The 18,181-nt window shown below is 43.1% G+C and overlaps 1 protein-coding gene across 1 annotated transcript in view; it reads left to right on the top strand.

Annotated features, from left to right (window-relative positions):
- Positions 1–18,181, top strand: part of LOC137375565 (receptor expression-enhancing protein 2-like) — a 176,160-nt gene that overhangs the window by 144,060 nt on the left and 13,919 nt on the right. The window contains exon 6 of the mRNA XM_068042915.1: positions 13,509–13,656. Coding sequence (XP_067899016.1) covers positions 13,509–13,656 — 148 coding nt within the window. The remainder of the gene's footprint in view (positions 1–13,508; positions 13,657–18,181) is intronic.

Raw genomic sequence — 18,181 nt, 5'->3', positions numbered from 1 at the left:
CGGCTGTTTCACCAAATAGCTGAAAGAAAGGAAAACAAGGAACTTGCATTTATATAAGGCCTTACACAACCTCAGGAGTACTTGATAGCGAATGGAGTACTCTTTGAAGTGTAGTCACTGTCATAAGGTAGGAAATGCAGCAGCCAAATTGCACACAGCAAGGTCTCAATAAAGAACAAGGAGTTATATGTTCCATTGGATGAGGGTCAAATATTGGCCAGGAAACCAGGAAGAACTCCCCAGCTCTTTAAAATAGTGCTGTGGGATCTTTCACATCCACCTGAGAAAGCTGACAGGGCCTTGGTTTAATGTCAGCACCTCTGACAGAACAGTCCTGAAGGAATGCTGCATGAAGTATCGACCTAGATTTTATATTCCTGTCTCTGATGTAGGACTAGAAACTACAACCTTCCAACTTAGAGTTGAGAGTGCTACCACTGAGCCACAGCTAATACCTATGAAAGACAAAGGGATGAATTTTATGGGCCCCTGGGAGACAGGCTGGGAAGCTGGGGTGCCCATAAAATAGAAGGCGGTGGGTGAAGAGCCTGTCGCCATGAGATTTTGTCGGCGGTGGGATAGGCCAAAGACAGCCTTCCCACCAAAGGCCAATTGAGGCCCTTAAATGGCCAATTAATGGCCACTTAAGGGCTTCTTCCCGCCACCGCTGGCATTTTACCAGCAGCTGGTTGGAGCCCCGCTACATGGGGAGGTCACCCAGTAAAAGAAGGCGGCCATCCTGTGGGCTTTGAAGGGGAGGCCTCCTCCATGGGCAATCTGTGGCCCACGGAGGGCATCCGGCAGCAAAGGCCATTCCTTCGTTAACTCCGCCACCCCACCCCAACCTCACCGGAGCCTGCTGGGCTGCCCCCAGCAACCCTGCCACATTTACCTGAGGTCCAGGGGTCCGCACTGGCCCTGGTCCCGGACCTCCTGGGATACTAACAGTGGCCAACCCTCCCAATAGCGCTGCCAGTACTACTGAGCGGCCGACCTCTGATTCGTCAGCAGCTCTTGGAGGCAGGATCCCTATCCTTAAAGGGGCAGGGACCCCGATGCCAGGCAGTTAATTGCCCGAATGCCATTAAATATAAGGGGGTGTCTCCAAAGGGTTGAAGTGGGGTTTCCTTCACCTTTTGAGCCCGGCGTTAGGGCCCCTGCCGGCTCCATAAAATCCATCCCAAATAGTGCAGTCTGACGTAATTCTGTACCTGTTTATGTGCATTAAATACATTTACATTTACAGAATAGTTTTTCTACTAGTTGATAACATGCTGAGAATGTTTGTCCTAAAGGGAAAACAGGCTTCCTCTTGATGGTTCTGTTGTTCAGAAGCTTTTCCAGTTATTGACCAGCTTGTGATTCGTCTACAATGAAATGCCCCTGTGACCTCCTAGATCATCTGCACTGGTTGTGCGGGAGATCAAAAATGATGAAAGCAGTGCCTAGACATGTTTTGCGTTTGGTTCCTTCTGCCTGTGGTTCCTTCATCCGGCTGAATTTTGTGTGCGAAAGTACGAGCACACATCTCAGAATAAATTTTCATCTTTCTCAAGGTTAATGTGTTGCAAGTGCTTATTTGAGAATTTGGGAACTACAACCAATGGCCAATGAGCTGGGCACATGTCTGAATTCCCAATACATGCTTCTAGCATGTGAAACTCTGCATCAGGAACACTAAAGATGAAAATGCATCCTTCTGTGTCATAGGTGTATCCAGTTCTGGTCTCCACACTTTAGGAAGGATGTGAGGGTCCTTGAGAGGGTGCAGAGGAGATTTACCAGGTATGGTTCCAGGGATGGGGGATTTTAGTTACAAGGTTAGATTGGAAAAGCTGGGTTTGTTCTCCTTAGAGAAAAGGAGATTGAGGGGAGATTTAATAGAAGTGTACCAGATTATGACAGGCTGGGATAAGTTAGACAAGGAATAGCTGCACCCATTAACAAATGGTACAAGGACTAGGAGACACAGATTGAAGGTTTTGGGCAAAAGATGCTGGGGGAATATAAGGAAGCACTGAAGTAATTACCTGATACTCGCTGCCCACAAAGGTGGTGGAAGCAGAGACGATTAATTACTTCATGATGAAGTTGGATGGCCACGTGAGAGAAATAGACTTGCAGGGTTACAGGGATCAAGCTGGGGAATGGGACTGACAGCATAGCTCCGTGAAGAGCTGGCATGGACCCGATGGGCCCAATGGCCTCCTTCTGCGTTGTAAATGACTCTATGACTCTATAACAGGTTCCAGGTAAGTAGGAAGCCAGTTGCAGAAATTTGCCATCCACCTAATAATGCCTGAAACAAAAATCTGCAACATGCAGCTCATGACACTTCTTACACCGCATTCCATCCTGGCTTGTACCCCTTCCAACACTGTTTCCCTCACTGAGATTTGTCATCTTGCCTGTGATAGGTGCCTCTAAATCACATTTCATCTAATACTAAATGCTGTTGGGGACAGGAGCTTTTTCCCCAGCTATATAACCTTGTACATTTATGCACATGCTTTGACTCATGCCCCTTGCATATATGTCATCTTCTGGCTGGCCTTTCATGCTGAACAGGTCAGTGCCTCTTTTCAGTATGGAAGATAAAATAAATAGATAAAAGAAAGAACTTCAATTCTTGTAGTGCCTTTTATGATCTTTAGACATCTCGAAGTGCATCGCAGCCAATGAAGTGCTTTTGAATAGTAGTCACTATTGTAATGTAGGCAAATGTGGCAGCCAATTGACCCATAGCAAGGTCCCACAAATAGCAATAAGATGAATGAGCAGATGATCAGTTTGTTTTCTTAGTGGTGAGTTGAGGTATAACTTTTGGCTAGGACATGAATAGTGCCATGGGATCTTTTTTACAACCACTTGAGAGGACAGACAAGGCCATGGTTTAATGCCTCAGTCAAAAGATTGCACCCCTGACAATGTAGCACTCCCTCAGTTCAGCTCTGAAATGATATTGAAAGTAGCCCAGCCTTGACTTCCAAGTTCTCACAAAGCATGCACTACACTTCTACACTTTCACAGTGCTATAACAAAACGGCAATCAGAGTTGGCCATGGTCTGGCCTGGGGAAGGTGTTGTAAGGGGCATCAGTTCATTTGGCTCATGTATGAAAGTGGTGACAACTGAATTGATCCATGTTAGTTTATTTGACATTTATTTTTGTGGATGTTTTCAGTCTAGATTTTTGCCGGGTAAAATTTATCAGTGCTACAATAGAAATTTGGTAGATGGAAAGTCCTCTCCTGAGGAGAGATGTGAGGCAGGGTTGAAAGGTGAGTATTGTACCCATTCTTAACATTGCAGCCATCTCTAAGAATCCAGGCACACCTACCTGGAAATGTGAGCAAAACTGCCTTTGGGAGCTAAGACTTAGCAGGGAAGCAGAGCCAGCTGCGAGTGAGCTTGAGTTGAGTGGTAACCCCCACTTAGCTTTTGAGTCAGACAATTGTGGGTTCAAGCCCTGCTCCAGCATTTCAGCGCACAATCTAGGTTGAAATTTTAGTGCAATGCTGAGGAAGCACTGGACTGTCAGAGGTGCAGTCTTTTAGTTGAGGTATTTAACCGAGGCCCCATCAAATTGTTCCCTCGGCTATATTCAAAGAAGAACAAGAGAGTTTTCCTGATGTCCTGGCCAACATGTGTCTCACAACCAATGTCACAAAAATCAGATCAGCTGCTCATTTATCTCAGCATAGTTTCTAGGACAATGCTATGCTCAAATTGCCTACCGTGTTTGCCTACAATACGATAGTAGCTACCTTCAAAAGTAATTCTTTAGATGTCTCAAATACATACATCCAAAAACACTATAACTTAAAGTTCTATTTTTTGCTTTCTTTACAGGACGTTACCGTATAAGCTGTGCCACAGTGGTAGTCAGGTCACCATTCCTTGAACTTCTATGTTATTACAGGGGACATCTGGCTGTCCAACAGTTATGTCTTTAAAATTGTTCTTCAATTCATAAAGTAATATTGATCGCGCAGAATGAATACACATCGGAAAGTAGCAAGCTTAGACTAACTAGGCTTGACCCTAAATGGATTGATAATAAAAATTCAAAAGCAACATCCAGGAAAAAAATGACTGCTACAAATCCTGGGGGTTCACTGGAGTGGCTGTAAAAACAAGTAGAAGCATGTTAAAAGAGTGAGCAGAAAGACAAAGATGTGAAAAAACCATAGCTAAAGCTACAAAATATAACAGTTAAGAAATTTGCTTTATATTAGGAAGAAGGCAGTTAGAGAAGAGGCGAGAATTATAAAGATACAAACAGGCTAGAAATAGACAATGATTACAGGGGTTAAACATTCTGAATGATTTATTACTTTCTCTAAGTATGCAAAAGAAAAGACACAAGCAACATACTCTACCCCCCAAAAAAAATTATCCCAGGTAAAGTATAACTGAGATAGATGGGCTATACAGGCTTAAACAAATCAAAAGATATAATTCCCTGGGGTTAAACAATATTTATCTTAAACTGTAAAGAACAACGAGGAACCATTGGGAGTGGACCATTTAGCCCCTCGAGCCTGTTCCTCCAGGAGATTTGTGAGTTCTTGCTAATCATTATGAGGGAGTTACTGTGGTGGTTCCAGTAGAGTGGAAACTGACTAATGTGGTGCCCATATGCAAAGAGGCTGTCAAATTAAACAACTAAAGACCCATTAGCCTTACTTATTTGATAAGATAATGGAATTGATTCCAAGATTATCTGTACAATAATAACTTAATTAACAATAGCCAACATGCATTCAGACGTGAAAATCCATCTGACCAATATCCTTGATTTCTTTGAGCTAGTGCCATCCTAAGTAAACTGTGATAAGCCCTGTGATGTTGTTGTAAATTGATTTTCAAAAGGTATTTTACAAAGTTCACACAAAAGGCTATTAGTTCCGCTCAAAGCTGTGGAGATGCAGGCAAATTCTTTGATCTGGATAAGAAATTAGCTGAAGGGTAAGAACAATAGATATAATTAGAGCAGTTACGTTGCAGTTGATGGGCTGGGTGGGGGGGCGAGGAGTGGGTGGGGAAATATGTGGAGTGCCTCTAGAAATGTTGGTACCAATACTGTTTCTAATTCACACCAATGGCTGGGATTCAGAAAAACAATGCAAATAGATTAAATTTTCAGATGGTATCAAACTGAGAGACAGTGTAATTGGAGGAGGCAGCTCAGAAATTACTGATCAATATGTAATGGGACAGACCTCTGGCAGATGGAATTTAAGACGATGAGATGTGAAACACTAACATAGGAAGGAAGAATAGGTAAGTTGCATATCCACAAATGGTGTTGAACTAGCTAAGAATGAAGTTGAAAAAGACCTTGGAATCTTAGATTTGATGCTCAAAATGCCCAAGCAATGCAAAGTGGCATCAATAAATTCAATAAAATGTTGAATTGCATAGCTAGAACAGCAGACTGCAACAAGCCAAAGAAAGTTATCATCAAACTCTACATTGCTCTGGTTAGACTACACCTCGAGTACTGTTCCTGTTCTGGAGACTGAGACAGAAGGGAGACATTCCAGCCCTGGAAGCAGTAGAAAGAAGAATGACCAGAATGATCCCCAGTCTTGGAGGTGCCGCAAGACTGGAGAAACTTGAAGCTTGAAAGGAGAGATGATCTTACAGAAGTGTTATAAATTTCAAGTTTGCACTCAGTAATCTCTTGGTGGTTAAGCATCACCATGCATTCTTGGAAGCAAGCCCTGTGTCCCTACTATCGGGTGCTAACCTTCCCAGTGAAAGCCCTTGTGTCTACTGGATACTGTAATTTTGTATGTGCTCCCATGGTCATATCTCGTATCTTCCAGAAGACAAACAGATGAACATTCCAGTGAGATGATGCCAATTGTAAACTAACAAGCTGCATTATTTTATCTATCATATATAAACAAACACAATTAAGTTCACAGTGAATTTCCATCTATTTCATAATGCGCCATATAACAGGAGCAACAAAGCATACCACTCTATCCCTGTTACTGGGCTGAATCACATTCCACATTAAGAGATGTCTGAAATCAAGCGCCTCTGACCTTAGGAACGAAAGATTCTACCTCTTTGACTGTTTCTAGGTGGGAAGTCAAATATTTTGACCTCTAACCCCACAGGGGTCCATGTTGGGAATGGCTAGTTGAATTGACAATCAAACTTACTTTTACCCTCCTATGTGTGGGCTCTCTTGAAAACTACACCACTGTCTCCCACCCCCACCCCTTACTGAGCTCAAATAAATGGAACCATTCTCGCATATTACGCATGAATTTTACTGGAATGTATTAGCAATCTCCATTGTCTCAAACTGATGTGGTAAGCCAAAAACATACACTCCATCTGACTTTGATCCACGTTCCCAGAAGCTTTTGTGCTGTGTGGATTTATTCCCTGTTGTGAGCTGAATTTAACTTAACGCATCATCATAAATAAAAAGCAAGTCTAAATGGTCAAAAACCATAAAATGTGACAAGAGGTTGGTAAGATTGTAAACCATGTGTGAAAGATCAATCTATAAAATTACTTTTAATTATGTAGGAGAAGGGTTCACGTTTGGACCAGTAAAACGCAAATTTAGGGCTGATATGGAGAAGCTCTTCATCAATCAGAGTTATCAACATGTGGAATGGAGTCCTGGTTAGAGTAGTTGAGGTGAAAACTCTGGAATTATTTAAGAACTAAATGAGTGCAGCATTGGATGAATTTTAGTGTCAATTTGAATGGATGAGCTAAATAAGCTTAATGTCCTTCCATATCTATCATTATCTTGGGATTGCAAGATGATCTGCTTTGCTAAGACCCTGATTCATTATACCATTGAGTTGGTCAGAAACAGCAGCAAAGGCACAAACTTATGCAGCCCCAGAATCTTTAGTGAGCACACTATAGACATCTTGAAGTAACTCTTCAGATGACTGAACAGTTCCACACCACGTAGCAATACAACCCCATCAACATCCTCACAGTTATTATAGTTTGTTGCATGCCTCATAGCTTTGCCATCTGGACAGGTGGAAGACCCTCAATTGGCCAGAAAGTAACTCTGCTGAATGACTACTGCAGCCAGTGATAACTAAGATCAGCTTTCATGTCTTTTAAATACATCAATCCAATGTACTTAGTCCTCTGCATGCATCCATAGTGCACGGCCAAAATACCTTCAGCAACAATAGCCTCTACGCGAACACAAGGTGTTCAGCAGCTGAGCGCCAGTGAGAGGTTCTTGACAGTGAGGTGGTCCTCTACTTGCTTGGGTTGGGTCAGGAGATACTCTACAGCTGCTCTAGCCAAAGTCACTTGCCGATCCTGCCTATTTTCAAGTACAGCTCTTGTCATTTCAATGGGCTATGCTGAATATGTTGAGATGTGACTTCACCCAGAAGGGCGGTAGCCTCATTTGTGTTTCCTCCATACGTTCTGCAACTACTGACATGTCTTTATCATGTACACTTATCTGTGTGGAGATAGACCTGAGCTAGCAATGAAGGAAGTTAAGTAATGTCTCTCTCCATCTGATCCCCAAGGATGTTCAAGCTGGACAAAAGAGCTACAATGCAAAAATTCAGAAGAGATACACTACTTGAGTTTAGGATCTCCAACACTCTGTCCTACTGCAGATGGCCCCTTGAGTTGCCATGTGCTCTATGTTGGACTGCGTTTCTGTTAAGCAATTATGTGTAACTGCACAGAGGCTGGTAGTGGAGTCCTTCACAGTCTCTGCTACTTTGCAGAGTGCTTAGGATACACTTTCCAAAAATATTGGTGTATCCGGGAGGCCCCCCTGCCACCATCCCACTCAATTATATGCTTTACCCACCTCCTAATCTGCCACGGGGGAGAGCATAAAATTCCGCCCCCCAGAGTCCTTCTTTCTCAATGGAATAAATCTTTGTTGAGAGTTCTGAAATATCTCCTTAAATATCTGCTACTGCTTATCTACCATCTTATCTTTTAACCTATTTTCCCAGTCTAATTTAGCCAACTCTGTCTTCACACATTTGTATTTGCCTTTAATTAACTTTAAGATGCTAATTTCAGACGCAAGTTTCTCACCCTCAAACTGAATTCAATCATATTATGATCATTCCTGCCTAGAGGAACCTTTACTATGAGATCATTAATTAATCCTGTCACAGTACACATTACCAGGTCTAAAATAGCCTGTTCCCTGCTTCGTTCCACAATGTATCGTTCTAAGAAACTGTCCCAAATACAATCTATGAACCAGTCTTTGAGCCATGCATTCATTTCTCTAATCTTATTTTCCCTATGCCAATTTGTACATGGCTCAGGTAATAATCCAGAGATTATTACCTTTGAGATTCTGTTTTTTAATTTAGACCCTAGCGGCTCATATTCCCTCAGCAGAACCTTATTCCTTGTTCTACAGATGTCATTAGTACCAACATAGATCACAACCACTGAATCCTTCCCCTCTGACTGCAAGTTCCTCTCCAGCCCAGAGCATATGTCCCGAACCCTGGCACCGGCTGGCAACACAGCCATTTGGACTCTCGCTCTCGGCTGCCTATCACACTCTGGTTATCATTACCCATATCGCTACCCTACACTATTGCCTTGTCCTTTCTCTTTAACTTTCTAAATTTCCCCTCACGTGAACCCTCCCCCTAACTATTTAGTTTAAAGCCCACTCTACAGCCCTAGTTATTTGATTCAGCAGGACACTTCAAGTGAAGTCCGTCCTAACGGAACAGCTCCCTCTTTCCTCAGTACTGATGCCAGTGCCCCATGAATTGAAATCCATTTCTCCCACACCAATCTTTAAGCCACGCATTCAATTCTTTGATCTTATTTACCCTATGCCAATTTGCTCATGGCTCAAGTAGTAATCCAGAGATTATTACTTTTGTGGTTCTGCTTTTAATTTAGCCTCTGGATGCCCATACTCCCTTAGCAGAACCTCTTTCTTAGTCCTACCTATGTCATTGTACCCACATGGACCATGGCAACTAGATCCTTCCAATCCCACTCCGAGTTCCTCTCAAGGCCAGAGGAGATGTCCTTAACCCTGGCACCAGGCAGGCAACATATCCTTCGGGATTCATGCTCTTAGCTGCAGAGAACAGTATCCATGCCCCTAACGATACTGTCCCCTATTACTACTACATTCCTTTTAACTTCCCTAATATGAATGGCCCTCTGTACCACGGTGTTGTGGTCAGTTTGCTGATCCTCTCTGCAGTTCCTGCTCTCAACCACACAAGCTTTATAACCTTGTATCTGTTGGACAAGTGCAAGATCTGAGGCTTCTCCAGTGCTACTTTCTGAATCCCCATATCTGCCGTACTCATCGTTACATTCTTCTGTCCTTGAGAAGTGACCAAATCTGAAGTACATAATGGATGACCAGGACTGGAAACGCAATGTTCAAGGATATACGACATTCTGGAAGAATAGACAGAAAGGAAAAGGAGGTGGGATAGCTTTGTTATTAAAGGAAGGGATCAGTGCAGTTGTGAGGTGTAATAGCCCGTGATGTAGTATCAGTTTGGATGGAAATAAGGAATAGCAAGGGAAAGAAATCACGGGTGGGAGTGGTCTATAGGCCCCCGAGGAGTTGCCTCAGGAAATAATGGAGGCATGTAAGAAGGGCACTGCAATTATCATGGGTGATTTTAATCTGCATATAGACTGGACAAATCAAATTGGCAAGGGTAGCATGGAAGACGAATTTGTAGATTGTTTTTTAGAACAATACGTTGTAGAACATATCCGGGAACAGGCTATTTTAGATTTGGTAATGTGTAATGAGGTAGGATTAATAAGAGATCTCATAGTTAGGGATCCTCTAGGGGGAAGCGATCATAACATGGTAGAATTTCAAATTCAGTTTGAGGGTGAGCAACTCAGGTCTCAAACCAGTGTCTTCAACTTAAACAAGGGTAATTACAGAGGTATGAAGAAAGAGTTGTCTAAAGCGGGATGGGAAAATAGACTACAGGGAAAGTCAGTAGATGAGCAGTGGCAGATTTTTAAGCAGCTATTTCATAACACTCAGCAAACATTTATTTCGGTCAGAAGGAAGGACTCGATGAGAACGATGAACCACCCGTGGATAACAAAGGAAGTTAAGGAGAGTTTCAATCAAAAACAAAGGCGTACAAATCAGCAAAAGCTAGTGGTAGGCCAGAGGATTGGGAATTTTTTAGAATCCAGCAGTGGATGACTAAAAAACTAATAAAGAGGGAGAAAATTGATTATGAGAGTAAATTGGCAAGAAATATAAAAACAAACAGTAAGAGCTTCTATGGGTAAATAAAAAGGAAGAGAGTAGCAAAAGTAAGTGTGGGACCCTGAGAGGATGAGATTGGGAAATTAATAACAGGGAACAGGGAAATGGCAGATAATTTAAACCAATATTTTGCATCGGTCTTCACGGTGGAGGACACTATAAACATCCTGACAATAATAGATGAGCAAGGTATAAATGGGAGGGAGGAACTTGTAACAATCTCTATCACGAGGGAAAAAGTGCTGGACAAACTGATGGGACGAAAGGCAGACAAGTCGCCAGGACCTGATGGCCTGCATCCAAGGGTTTTAAAAGAAGTGGATGCAGAGATAGTGGAGGCTTTACTCATAATATACGAAAACTCACTGGTTTCTGGTAGGGTCCCAGCGGATTGGAAAACCGCTAATGTGACGCCCCTATTCAAGAAGGGAGGGAGACAGAAAGCAGGAAACTATAGGCCAGTCAGTCTAACATCTGTCATTGGGAAAATGCTAGAGTCCATTATTAAGGAAGAAATAGCAGGACATTTAGCAAAACATAATGCAATCAAACAGAGTCAACATGGTTTTATGAAAGGGAAATCATGTTTGACAAATTTGTTAGAGTTCTTAGAGGATATAACAGCCAGAGTGGATAAAGGTAGATGTAGTGTATTTGGATTTTCAGAAGGCGTTCGATAAGGTGCCACATAAAAGGTTATTGCACAAAATAAGAGCTCAGGGTATTGGGGGTAATGTGTTGGCATGGATTGAGGATTGGCTAACACACAGAAGGCAGAGAGTCAGGATTAATGGGTATTTTTCAGGTTATAAAGACGTAATTAGTGGGATGCCACAAGGATCGGTCCTCGGACCTCAACAATTTACTATCTATATCAATGACTTGGAGGAAGGGACAGAGTATAGTGTATCCAAATTTGCTGACGATACAAAATAGGTGGGAAGGCATATTATGATGAGGACAAAAAGAATTTGTAAGGGGATATTGATAGGTTAAGTGAGTGGGCAAAAACTTGGCAGATGGAGTTCAATGTGGGAAAGTGTGAGGTCATCAACTTTGGTAGGAAAAATAAAAAGGCAGATTATTATTGAGATGGAGAAAGACTACAAAATAGTGCAGTACAGGGATCAGGGTGTTCTTGTATATGAAACACAAAAGGTTAGCATGCAGGTGCAGCAAGTAATTAGGAAAGCAAATGGAATTTTGGCCTTTATTGACCTGCAGGTCAATCACCATCCTAACTTGGACATATATCAATGTTCCTTCATTGTCGACTGTATCACAATCCTGAAACTCCCAACCTAACACCATCAGCGCAAGGATTGCAGCATTTTAAGGAGACGTCCAAATAACATTTTCTCAGGACAACTAGAGATGGTTAATAAATGCAGCCTTTCCAATATCACCTGCACTGCAAGAATAAATAATAAATCTGGCTACAAGACATTTATTCTAACTGTGATTTGCAGCTCTAATAATATGCGTCAGGGTGATATGCTGGAAATTATGCATGTAAGTGAGTGAACAATTCAGTGAATAGGGAAAGATAAATCGGAACAGGGCAGTACTAGCTTTGAGCCTTGTGCAAGCTTCAAGCTATACACAAACCCATTTTATCAGTATTCTCAGGCCATAGGACATTGAGGATGATAATATAAAAGCAAAATACTGCAGATGCTGGAAATCTGAAATAAAAACAAAAAATGCTGGAAATACTCAGCAGGTCTGGCAGCATCTGTGGAGAGAGAAGCAGAGTTAACGTTTCAGGTCAGTGACCTTTCATCAGAGGATGGCCTGTTCAAACTGATCCAAAGATCTAAAATTAAGGTTTGTTCCCTGTTGCCCAGTGTTCAGCTGTTGGAAGTTTCAAGAGAGACCCAAGTGTCCACCCAGTATCTCATCTTGCATGTGAGTAACTGAATATGCATCTTCCAGATAGCCGAAAAGTTTGTTTATGGGCTTGCATTTCCAAAAGGTAATGTGACAACAGTTTGAAGTAGCGGTAATAAATTGGAATATGGGCACATATATGAAGATGGCCTACTCCTGCTCCTAATTCATAAGTTTGTATTGGAAGGAGTTGATTTGTAAGAACTTAACATGTGGTCTCAGTTAAAGTGAGACAGGAGAGTGGAAACTCTTGGTGATATGCATAATTTGCCCATCTCCTTAGTATGGTAAAATAGTGGCTAACCTTATCTTTGCAGACACCCTTCGACCATTAAACTTCTTCTTTACTTGCTGCAACGTTGTTTAGTTGTTGGACACTGCGTGGCTCTGTCCAACAACCTGTTGTCAGAATGCACAGAGCTCCTGTTAATTAGCTGACCTGAAGTTCTCCTTTACTGCACTTCCTGCACAAGGTGTAAAGGTGCTTCAGAAGGTGGAGATGCTTTGCACCCTTGACAAAACAGTTTACTCGATCAGCATCCCTGTCACTGCCATTTGGAGGTTTGCGCCAAGCAAGAATTAAGAAAGCACTGTAAATAGCAGCTGCAACTTCAAGCTAGTTCCTGCTCGGTTATACAGCTTGTACTAATGAGTATTGTTTAGTGAGCTCTCTCTGGCAGCCTAATCTGGGCCAGGAGCTAGGCATAATATAACAGCTCTCATCAAATCCACTGAGGTCAGTTCAGCAAAGCCCACTGCTTTCCTGTCATTTCAGCATGTGGGCCAGAAAATTGACCCTGTATACTCCTCACCATACAGACATTCCATCCTTACACTAATCTGACAGACAGTAGCAGTAGAATAGTGGGGTAGATGTGACATTTTGATAAATATCTGTCCATTGGAGGCACAAGGTGCCCTTGTAGCTTCTATCCAACTAGGAGGAACATGCGACCTTGTGGTAGGTATTTGAGGATCCTGAACAATCTCATGAGAAGCAGATTGTGAAGTCCCACCCCCCATAATTATGTATCTCTTTGATCTGTAGTGTTTAATTCTGATGCTCCTTTGCGTAGTTGAAGCTTTCTTGTTTATAACATTATTAAAGTACCCTCTCCTCTGCTCAGTGATATAGGGAAATCTGCCTTAGGTTTTGATTTGCACACAGTGTTGTTTAAATTAAGAATTGTCTTTTGGAGTTCACTGTGGAGCAAAGTATTGGGCCTCTCGTGCTGACAAGGAGATTAACTTTCAGTTGTGTCCTCACTCACTATCTTTAACGGTTAATTGTGATGCTGCTGTCAGATTTCATTCTGTGATAAGGTCACCCGTCTGCTTTGTTGTTCAGGGTCAAGGCGTGCTCTCAGACAAGCTGCGGAGTTTCAGTATGCAGGATCTGACGTTGCTCAGAGATGAAGACACAATCCACCTGCGCAGGACTGACCCCCTTCTGAGAACTTCCACAGACAATATTCCAGAAATGATAAATGATCCTGGTACGTTTCAAAAAATCATTTATTCAGAACACATTATTCCTGTGGCCATTAAACAAGCCACACAGGCAAACAGCACCAACAGGTATAAACACAGGTTCCGTTCTGCTGATCACTCACAAGGTGTGCTGGTAAATGATGATGCAGCGATGTATTAAGGAGTCATTGTGGGCATCATATTCATCATTATTATTTCAATCATATTTGGAAGTTCAGACAGTGTGATTTGTCTCCCCTGGCCACTCTATGCTTCCAAACACTGTACAAAGGAGCAATGTGCTATACTACAGTGCTCCCAGATCCAGCACAGATCACCAATTCATCCAACCTGGTCTTACATTGATTAAAGTGTAAGTGCATGGAAATGGCTTCTGGAAAGAGGACACACAAACACACACAATCAGCAGCCTTCAGAAGAGGCTAGTTAACAGTTTCCACTGCTTTCCTACCTATTACCATTGTTACAGATGTTCTCGCCTTGACAGAGTGCTCTGGGGTGACTGGCCATGGCTTTGCCTCTGATAAGGTTTGTTGCAAATAATTATTTGTGATGGTTGATTTTGGTATTCATGAGGTTTAGCAGCAATGATTTTGCTCACTGGAGCTGTTCTATCTAGAGAATGTCTAACACTAGCTGATTACGCATACAAGATGTGCTGGAAATACTCAGCAGGTCAGGCAGCATCTGTGGAGAGAGAAACAGAATTAATGTTTCAGGTCGATGAACTTACATCTGATGAAAGGTCATTGCAGGATTTTCCCTCTGGGGTTGGGAAACCAACGTCGGGACTGTTTCTGGGTCTCGACCCCACCCCTGGAGTGGGGCTGGAGGTGGGGGATGTAGTCACAGTCTGTGATTTTTGTGGAGGCAGGCTGCTAATTGGCTGGAGAGCAGTTTGGGCGGCTAATTAATGGTTACTGTGCAGGATGGAGGTGGAACTCTGCAAATGCAGGCTCCATTTAAAGACATCTAATGGCTGCCGTTTGAATGGATGCACTGGGGAGTCCGAAGGGGAAGCAGAGGCCCTCTACCCGGGGCAGGCTGCCCCTCGCTTCTCCAATGCCATCCCGGAGGTCCTCTTTCCAGAAGGTGGAAGGAAAAGGCCACCCCCTCAAACAAAGCTGACATGGCTGCACGAGGCTGAGACTGTCAGCAGCAGAAGTATGGTCTGTAGGAACTGGATCCAGTGTTGTTAAAGGTTCAATGACCTTTGCTCTGGCAAGGTGAGTGCAACACCAGACACTAATGACAGACCTCTGGGTATTCAACCTCCAGCAGACACTGTAGCTGAAGAGCATGAGGAGTATACTGCTCCTGAACATGGGAGAATTGTGCACCCAGGGCACTCACTGACCCCTCAGCAAAGCCCAGAGCACTATCACTGTTGAGGAATAATACATGCAGCTTCTTAGGTCAATGAGCTGCTGGCATTGGTCAGAAAGGCCAGTAGTGCTTTATGTCTCTCTCATTCTTGCAGGAGACAAGGGTGCACAATGCCAGAGAGGGCTCTGACTGGCGGATGAATGCCCCATCTGCACATCGTCACTGCAATGGAGGAGAGAGCCATGGAAATCACAAGGGTGGCTGCACAGGAGCAAGTCTCAGAAGGAGAGATGGGCATCCCTGGTGTGAGGCCCCATCTATCTGAAATTGAATGTACTGTCCAGCTCTCACAAAGAGGGCATCAGTGACCTGAAAGATGCAGTGGTGTGCAGCCACTTGTAAGATGCCACCAAGGTCCACAGATGATCCTTAGAAGGAGCCAGATATGAAGCAGTTCTAGGCCACAGTGAATTTGATGGCTACTGGCAGATAATGGCGAGCAGTGCTGAGAGGTGCGAGGTCTTCCACGATGAGAACACAAATCTCAGTGACCATCTGCCTGAATAAGCGCAGTCTACTGTGACAATGGTTCCCCAACATGTCCAGGTAGCTTCCTCTTCAGCAGTGCACCCTATGCTGAGGCTATGGCCTCCATTGTATTCCTGCCCTCCTCATGCTTGGGGCTCTGCTTTGCTGCTGTAGATGTTGATTCTCATCACCACTGAACCCAATATCTGAGAATAGTGCTCCCATTACTAGCTGTTGCCTTTCTTGCACACAGCAGTCTCTGGAATCCTAACCCCCCTCCTCTTATGTTCTCATGATGCCAGGTATGTCACAACCTCCACACTGCCTGAGCACATACAGACTACTGTCCCCTCAAACTCTAAACACTCAATGGCACCTGTGTGCCAATGGCTGATTGCCCATTCCAGCCGTGCTCCCTTTTATGGGTCCACCTGATATCATAGTGCAGCCATGACCACCTCCATGCACCCAGACTGTCCCTGATCCAGCGTGCAACCTGTGCTCCCCCACCAAAATACCAAACTGCCATTCAACAAGCTAACAATGAGTTTGTTAACATTAATTGACCTCATTTCCAAATTGGGTGGGTTTCCAGGGTCCGCCTTTGCCCATCCTGAGGAAAATTGCCAAAGGCAGGAACATCAACGTGAAACTGGCATGCTGGCCATGGCGCTATTTTTAGCACCCACATGCCTCCGTTCTTACCCCCATCAAGACCTAAAAACTCTGCCTGTTAACCCTCTCCACAGATGCTGCCTGACCTGCTGAGTATTTCCAGCACATTCTGTTTTTGTTTCAGATTTCCAGCAACTGCAGTATTTTGCTTTTGTCTGATTATGCACATATTTGAATGCTAATCCTGGCAATTATTGATTTGATAAATAGACGACACAGAGTTCGATTTTGGAGGCATCTTCTAGTGCTATCAGCTGGCACCACTGAAAATATTACTTACTGCCACATATTCATGCTTGAAAACTAGAACTAAATGTGGGCCAATGAGGTCATTTTGAATTGGTGCAATAGTGTGAACTGGGTGAAAGCGAATCAGCCGTCTGTTTTATATCTCCCGATTTTTCAGCTGATTGCTATCACCCAATCACACTATTGGATATAGTCAAAATGGCCCTCAATATAATTTCATATGTACTAAGAGCTTCCAGTACAGAATGAAACTACGTGACAATTGGAAATGCACATAGAGGTGACCCTGGAAATTCAATGGGCTGCATTTACTGTATCCCTTACAGATTGAAATAGATCAAATTAGTAGTGCAGGGGCTCTGTTATTGCCCTGCCTCAGAATCACATGGGCTATTACATGGTCTGAATAAAGATGAGTTCGGCTTGAGCTGAGTAAACAAAGAATAGTTACTTGGCTGCAGTATTCGGGATAAGCTGCTCAGCTGCACAGTATGTGTGTAGAATATTGATGAGCTCTTTTATAGCATGATAAGTCAGACATTAGCTCAGCTCTCCATGGGCCAGAATGTTCCAAATTCTGCCTGCTGTATCATTCATTGGGTGCCTCTCCATTGTGCCTGTTCAGTTAATGATTACTGATGCAGACATGCAATGAGCACTGTCCACCATCCTGTGCCGGTAGTCTTTGGATAAAGGAAATTTGTTGGCAGTTCATGGTAACAGTTGATTCATTGCAGGGAAACAGAGCATGCTCTGTTGTCTGTAAGAAGAAAGGTTAACAGTTTGGCAGTGCCAAGGGCATTGGGGTTGGAATTAAGATGATTAAAGATATATAAAATAAGGTGGATTTGGATGTTTAAGAGGTTGAAAGTCCAGATTTTGAGTTTGCTCTGGAATAAGCAGGAGGAGTGCATATGAATATATCCACAAACAGACTGTCATGCTCGGCCCTCACCTGCCAAGAATGAGGCACATTAATTTTGTCATGAACATTGATTTTAAACTGTTACTGGAGTGAAGAAAGGACTTGTTTAACAGATCAGCCGTGGCCGGAAAAAGCATTTGCATCTTAACAGATGGTGATTGGAAGGACAAAGGACCATTCCCTGACACATTCAATCCACAATGGACCTTGATCACCAGGTATTGTGTGTAAGAGGAGCATTCCAGAGACTGCCGTAATCCAAGACATGGTCAGACCAGTTAATCACATGACTAACCTACTTGGCAACCTGTTTTTTTCTAAATTGTACAAACAGTTTGAGTGTCTGTTTCCTCCTGGACTGAGAAGATCTCACTCCTGTCTGCTCCCAACTCTTTCTCACAAGCCTCTGAATCCACTGAAGACACATGAACCCCACGAGAGAAAAGTCTCCTACAAGGTTTAAGAATAATACTGGGCCCCAACGAAAAGCAAGATCAACCTACAATCAAGGACTCTACAGTGAGCTCGAAGAACCATAACAACAACTCTTCAGATATTGCCTGAAACTTTTCCACTTTATTTTTCTTCTCTTTTCTGTCTATATTTGCGTGTGTGTATCGCATATGCATGCTAGCGTGGGACGCGTCATGTATGCGCAGGTGTTAACTAATTGGAAAGCGGTGAACCAGGATTCACCTAGGTGGATCTAAAAATACAGTGTGTTTAAAATTAAACCCTGTTACGGTAAGATTAGGTAAAAGCTGAAAGGGAACCCAAGACCTCTTTCTCACCAAGTTGTAACACAGTCACAGGTACACTTAATGCAG

Source organism: Heterodontus francisci, chromosome 12 (genome assembly GCF_036365525.1).
Source record: "Heterodontus francisci isolate sHetFra1 chromosome 12, sHetFra1.hap1, whole genome shotgun sequence".
Taxonomy (NCBI): Eukaryota; Metazoa; Chordata; class Chondrichthyes; order Heterodontiformes; family Heterodontidae; genus Heterodontus; species Heterodontus francisci.
This window is presented reverse-complemented; position numbering and strand designations above follow the sequence as displayed.